General features: G+C 46.6%; 1 protein-coding gene across 1 annotated transcript; it reads right to left on the bottom strand.

Moving 5' to 3' along the window:
• Positions 1-4,410: 4,410 nt before the first annotated feature.
• On the bottom strand, positions 4,411-6,088 carry LOC100828717 (uncharacterized protein At4g06744). The gene has a single exon (XM_003575313.4). The coding sequence runs from the start codon at positions 6,029-6,031 to the stop codon at positions 4,721-4,723; it is 1,311 nt and encodes a 436-aa protein (XP_003575361.1). The 5' UTR covers positions 6,032-6,088; the 3' UTR covers positions 4,411-4,720.
• Between the last annotated feature and the right edge of the window lie 1,223 nt (positions 6,089-7,311).

Here is a 7,311-nt window from a genome sequence, read left to right as displayed (position 1 = left end):
TTTCCCCTTGGTGTCGGCATCGTGCTTTGATTGGTCACAGGTTTCGCGCTGGGGGCGGCGCCCCCCTCCCTCCTCACCTCTACGTAGCTCTGCCATTTCTCCCCTCGGGCGGAAGATGCATGCTGCCCCCCTCCCCCCTCACCACTACGTAGCTCCGCCATTGCCACCAACCCCCCTCGGGTAGAAGGTGACTGAAGACGGAGATGAATGGTAGGTGAAGAGAGGCATAGTGGTAAGCGCCGTTATCATAAATAAAAAATGTAAAAAAATTAGGAAAAACATAACATAAATTATTGGGTGAAGAAAACTAAATAGGACTGATGGCTAGAGAAATGCTCTTCTGTTCTTACTAGCTTTCAAATCTGCAATTATTTCTTCAAAACAAATTTTTGATGCAATTTCTCGTTCTACTTGTAGCAGCAAGCTGTCCGCAAGGAAATCATCTTCCATTTGGTTGCGCAGCCTTGTCTTGATGATCTTTAATGCGGAAAAAGCACGCTCAGCACTTGCAGTGGAAACCGGGAGAGCGACAAGCAATCGAAGCAACATGTCCACCAAATTATAGATTCTATGACGTCCTGTCTCAACAAGGCATCGACATAGAGAAGTTATGGATGTGGGATTCTTTAAATCATCGCTGTTCTTAGCATCCACAACAAAACTTTTCAGCTGAAGCTCCAACCTATACCTCTCTTGTTGTGTAAAATCAGCTGGATAATATTTCTCCACCATTGAACATATTTCTTTAGTATTGAAAGATGTTAGTCCATTTTTTGGTATCAGCGTAACTACTGCTCCCTCCGTTTGGGTTTATAAGGCTCTTATTGAAATTTGTGCCATACTTTGACCAACAATTATTCAAATTATATTTAGTATATGTATATAAACGTTATAACATTAGAAAGAGTTTTTAAATGCGAATTTAACAGTATATCTTTTGTGCCGCAATAATCTCGTATTAGTAATGCATTTTTTGGTCAAAGTTTGACATAAAATTCTGAGTGGGCCTTATAAATCCAAACGGAGGGAGTATAATGGATAAAAGATCCATTACTTTCTCATTGAACCTGGCATTCAATTCAGTGAGCTGGCTGTCAATTGCTCGAAATATCTCCACTCGTAAATACCTTTCCGTAGTTTGCTCCATGTCTAGAATATCAATGTTATGCTCCAGGTGTTGAATCAACCGCTAATTTTTTTAGAACAAATCTAACTGAATTAAACACAAGGTTTTAAATCACGCGCTAAATCATTCCATGGCAGCATCCTCCAGCCGCCAGAGCGGCTACTATCGCGCCTTCTCGTACAAAAAATTGGCGCCGTATCTAAACTTATCTATTATATAATGAAGAAATTAATGCAGAATTAGGGATTAACGTTGATTTCGCAACAACCGTCATAACGTCGCCCCGAGGCTTCCGTGCCGCTATAGCTGTCCAATCATGCGCTATTTATTTCTATGATTAAACATATGCATAAGACTGGAAACATAACCTAAATGGAAACCCATCTAGTCTCAATCTGATTTGCTCCTTGACCTGTCTCAATCTGATCAACAGCAAGCAAGCGTGCAATCTCGACCACTTTTGCATCATGCAGCTCATCATGGCGCTTTGAAGAGGAGTACACTGTGTTTATAATAAAGAGAAGTTTCTGAAAAAATTGGGTGATCGGAACCACATCTTTTGCTGCAGAAACAAGGGCAAGTTGTAAACGATGTGCATAGCACTAAACATAATACGCATAAGGGCAATCATTAAGGAGAAGTGTCTGCAATCCATTCAACTCCTCCTTCATGATGCACGCACTTTTTTTGAGCGAAAAACAAAAGTAGTTCCATCAACTTTTTTTTTACAGTTCCATCCACTCTGTTGATATAATCATTTGGGCCCAGCCGCCCAGGCGTCATAGGCTCGAGCCCATCGAGCGTCCGCGCGGCCTGCTACACATGTCGTGGGCTCGTGGCAATGCAGGCCTGCCAGGCCTGGTAGGCGATCCGCAGTTCGCTAATTACAGGGCCCGTTAACCAGACCAACCCATCGATCCTGCCTGCCTGCAAACAATTACTTCGGCAGCCAGTAAGTTGCTCTCGTAACTGGAATAGTAGTACCCTCCTGTCCATATTAATTGCAAACTGCAGGGACAACTAATATGTATCCGAGGGATTAGTATGTTTACATGAGTGTAATTAAATTTAGTCCAACTAAAGCATATTTTTTGAGCAGTTAAGCGGACACCATATACGATGTATCATAAATAAAGCCTTCTTTTTGTGCAGTTACGCGTACACAATACACCTATACTGATGTGCCGATGTTCCGATCTTTGGATAAGAGTGGGGGTAACTATCAATTTGGTGGATTTTGACCTTTACGATCCGACTATATTGTACCAGATGATATATTAAAGCAATCGCTAAACCAATTTTCGATGGTTAACAAGGAGGTTCGAGTTCCTGCAGATAATGAAGAACTAGCAATAACTATGATAAATTGCAATCTGAAATTACGGAAATAATTTAGGAACGAGAAATAGATGAACAAGTTGGGGTTCCACTGATGATCTGAACAAGGCGGTAATCCTACATGTCTCGCATATGTATATTGTAATAAAGCTAAACAATTCAACAAAACCCCAAATTCTAACTCTAGACTGCGATGGCTATTTATACTGGCAGAAGACGTGCGCATTTGCAGAGTTTTCTTGACCGCTACGAAGTCGATCTCCGGTGAAAACGTGAAACGTGATGGGCGGACACTAAGACCATATCCATGCATGCATCAATCGCATGGCCTGCACAGCTCAGCCCAACCGGTTGTACCAGTGCTAGCCGTTTTTCTTTCGTCTTGTCTCGCACTAGAGCTGTGGCCTAGCAGTTACGGTTGTAGACTTAGCATTCCCAATGCCGGAGGCCGCCGTCTTGGCGGCTGCGAGCTGGGGGAATCTCGGTTTCTTCAAAGAGTATTTAAAAGTGTTTGTTTATTTCATTTGTTTGGTCTTGATCGGCAACTCAATGACGGAGGTTGCGATGCCATCGCAAATAAAGGTAATTTGATTCTTTCTCTGCTATAGTGGTGTCTCAACGGGGCATTGCTGCGGAGCTAGAGTTTTTTAGTCCCCGTAGGTTTTGTGTGCCCGATATTGCGGATCTTGGGTTTGTGTACTCGCAGATCCGTTTATACGTATCTGCTGCGTTTTTGTTAGTGTGTCATGGTATTTTTGTTGATTTTATCATTTGTCATTTTGGAATCCTTCTCTAGCGTTCCAATGAAGATCTTGCGGTTCGATGACCTGCACCTTTAGGGGGTCTTTCCCGGCCCAAGTACGTTCAATGTTCATGGCTTCTCATCCTTTTGGATGAGCGACTCAAGGGCTCTTCGAAACCTTTAAAGATAGTCAAGTTCATGCAGGAATACCAGTGGCGATGTTGCTGGTCTAGTCTGATTGCAATTTCTATGTTGAAGCCTTAGCAGAATTTCATGTTGCAAAACATGATATCACAGAGAAGATGTCTTCAAGAGATTTCATTGTAATTCTTAATTATATGAGTTACCTTGTGGTTTATAAAATCTATGTCTAAAAAAAAGTTGTACCAGTACTACATCGATGTCTTAAGGTGGCATCACCAATGCTTGTGGACGATTTGACCATAAGCTGAGACTCATAAATTAAAGCACAAGCTTATGTCATTGTACATAATGTATGTGGTCACATAGTCCATAAGATGAGTCCTATAAGAGTATACATGTCATCCATAGAAATAAAAGAGAGAAAAAATAGAAATAGCATTGTCTATTCTTATGGCTAGCCATAAGCTTGGGGCCAAGCCATAGCTTTTGGTCTTGGCCAACCCCTCACAATGCATAAGATAGACCATGAGATCAACGTTTTGTCTTATGGCTATACAATGTTCATGCTTTGAGTATTAGGTGCTCCTCGGTCTTCCTTGTGCACTTGATATCTCTTAACCATTCTCCAATTCCTTCCTTCCAGAATTAATACATGCAAATCAACACATGAAGGCAGCACCATATCCTTATTAGCCAAATTATATGTATTAAAAAACGACAGTACGAGTTCTCATTGGTCCTTGCGTGATAGCTACCGGTGTAAAGGGTGTAATGGCAGAAGATATGTCCACATCATATACGATATCATGCGGAAATAGATATCGTTTACGAACCGGCCCGTAACATGCGCGGTTCATACTTGGCTTGTAGAACAATGGGAGAACAATCCATCCACAAATGACCATAAACCTTTGTGATATACATTCGGAAATGCACACGTAATTAAGCAGGTGCTGCTGGGGAGTTTGGTCGTTAAGTTTGTACAACAGAGAGGCATGCATGGTTTGTTGACCGTATTATACATTTACACCGAGCAATGGTAACTAGCAATGGCACAATGTAAGAACTTCACATAATTTCAAGACATCGTGAAAGAACAAAGCAAGATACGATCCAAATTAATTGCCACCACACAACAGACGTGCATGGCAGTACAGTACGTACAAGAGGGCAAGATCTAGACGTGACATCCACACGTGAAGAGAAAAACAAATAACGATCACGTGCGCGCGCGCGCACACACACCAACCGAACAAATACAAGAAAAATGAATACAATAGCAAACAAATTACTCCAGCGACGAGGCACGGCGTCCCCTAGCGCATGCATGCGCCACGCCGACAAGCCGTACGCACTACGTGGCGCCTAGCTCACTCATGGAGAGTGGCGTACGTCACGTAGCTTGCGTAGTCCTTGGCGGCCGCCCTCCCCTCCGGCGCCATCTTCTTGGCGTCCGCGGCAGCTTCGGCAGGGCAGGACACGGGAGCGCTCGCGGCAGGGCAGGACGCCTTGGGCTGGCTCATGAACGAGGTGCACTCCGCGGGCGCCCTCTGGTTGGCGAGGCCGGGGATGCAGTTCCTCTTTACGTCCAGCACGCCTTCCTTGATCAGCGCCGAGCACGCCGGCCCGACCGAGGAGAAGTAGTTGCCCGCCAGCGTGAGGTTGGCGAGGCGGCCGAGCTTGCAGAGCGCGTCGGGGACCTGGCCGTAGAGGCGGTTCTCGCCCAGATTGAGCTGCTCGACGCTGCTGAGGCAGGAGAAGGATGGCGGGATCGGGCCCGTGAGCTGGTTCTTCCCGGCGTCGATGACCGTGGTTTTGGTGAGCATGCCCAGCTCGTGTGGGAGGCAGCCGGAGAGCTGGTTGTTGAGGAGGAGGAGCTCGAAGAGGGTGTCTTTTGCTTGCCCGATTGATGACGGGATTGGGCCGGTGAGCTTGTTGTTGGCGAGGGCGAAGTAGCTCAATTTGGAGAAGCCAATGTTCGCCGGAAGTGCGCCTGACAGGTCGTTGTAGTTGAGAAGGAGAGCCCTAGCACTGGTGGCACCGGCCGGAATCATGCCCCAGCCCCATCGCTTCATATGAGGGTCCAAGGTGACGTTTATTCTTAAATGAATATCGCCATTAATACATCTACCACCACCGTGAATAGTAGAGTCAGTATAGAAATTAGCACTGTTAGGATGAACTGGGATGTCCTCCTTATCGACATCGAGATTGTACAAGTACGGGAGGCTGTCGAGATGGGGTACATCGCCGGTAAAGTAGTTAGAGGCAGAATGAAAAAATGCAAGATCTGGGAGCTTATCGATGAAGCCTTGCAGCGTGGGCGCACGCAGACCATAGCCGTTCCAAATGATCCCAGCGACTGTAAGATCCTCAGCTCTCCCCGTAGGTGTCAAGCAGAAGAAGCCGAGGTAGGTCGTATTGCCGCAGATGTCATATCCAGTCCAAGTGGCGGTGGTGTTCTTGGGATCAGCGGTAATGGTGCTTTTGAAACGCTGGATTACGTGGTAGGCGCGATACAGACGATCATTTGGGAAGCTGCGTAGCTCCGCATTGTATGGCAATTCTTGGCTCGTCTTGTGAGGTAGTTCTGGGCGAGGAGAGGGATCTGCTACTATCGGTGGTACGTAGGAGTAGTAAAGCAGCAATAGGAGGCATTGCGTGACAGTAGATATTGCCATACCTGTTTCGTCAAAGGAGATGGCTTAGTGCTTGTGGTATCAAACAGAGCGGGTGTCACTGCCATGTTTATATAACTAGATGCTCGGGCGGTTGGTCACGGTTGCTACCCCGGCCCCGCCACACCCACCCACGCATACGCACACCCATCTCTCTCTCCGAAGAACGGGAAGTCTATTTCTGTCGTTCGTTTAGATATACGCGAGAAGCTAAAAGAAAAGAAGACAAAAACTTCATATAGAGCGTGTTATTGGATAATTTGGTTGCATATATTTGTTCGTTTCATGGGTGCATTCACTAGTACAGATCAGGCATTCACACACGTCCGAATTGCCTATCGCGCACACGGTTTCCTATAGAGGGTATGTAATGTGGGGGTGTCATCATCGCTAAAAGTTACTAACCATGTGGGTCATCATCGCTAACGCTTACTAATCATGTGTGTCATCATCGTTAACGCTTACTAACCATGTGTGTCATCATCGCACGCGCTAACGCTTACTAACCATGTGTGTAATGTGGTTCTCTGTCCCACATGATCTATCTATTATATACTAAAGCAATATGAGAGATACCGAGGGGAGGATACATGTTGATCCACATCATCTGAATTACTTGAACCGTTAGATCTTAACTTCTATGGCCAAGATCTATAATTAACATGAAGGATATCTATACCAATATATTAAATTGGAGTTGGTGGTGATGGTACGATCGTGGTACGTCAACTTCATTAAATTTACATGAGTATGCCACCGCGCCCCTCCTGTACGTCCCGATGCGAACCCCCTCCCTTCGTGTAAAAAAAGACCTCTCTCTTGTCTTCCTGACTCGCACTCGCCGCCTCCTCCGACCGCTGCTTCTCCTCCCTCCGCCGCAAGCCTCGCGTCTCGTTCTGCACGCTGCAGCCGCCCTCCTCCTCTGCGAGCGCCGTCTTCGCCGGCAAAGATCTATGGGCGGCCCGCCGCCGCTGCGCTCCTCCCCTGCGCATGCCGTCATGGAGACTGGATCCGCTGCCGCCATGGATAATAAACGGTCTGAGCCAGTCCATCGGGGAAGATGAGGTGGACGAGCCGTGGAGATGAGAGAGAGAGAGGCGACGAGGCGACGTGTCTCTGAAGTCGCTCACGCACGCGAAAGTCAACCATGGCCGCCGAGGCAGCAACAGCAGAAGAGGTGCTGCATAAAGCGGCAGCGACCCTCGCGAGCTCGCTGCAGCCGCACATGGCCTTGGCCTTCTTTGCGTTGGCTGCATGCACCGTTCCCTCTTCCCCGACCACGG

Source organism: Brachypodium distachyon, chromosome 3 (assembly GCF_000005505.3).
Source record: "Brachypodium distachyon strain Bd21 chromosome 3, Brachypodium_distachyon_v3.0, whole genome shotgun sequence".
Classification (NCBI taxonomy): domain Eukaryota; kingdom Viridiplantae; phylum Streptophyta; class Magnoliopsida; order Poales; family Poaceae; genus Brachypodium; species Brachypodium distachyon.
The sequence above is the reverse complement of the archived record's forward strand: the minus strand, read 5'-3'. Positions and strand labels throughout refer to the sequence as shown.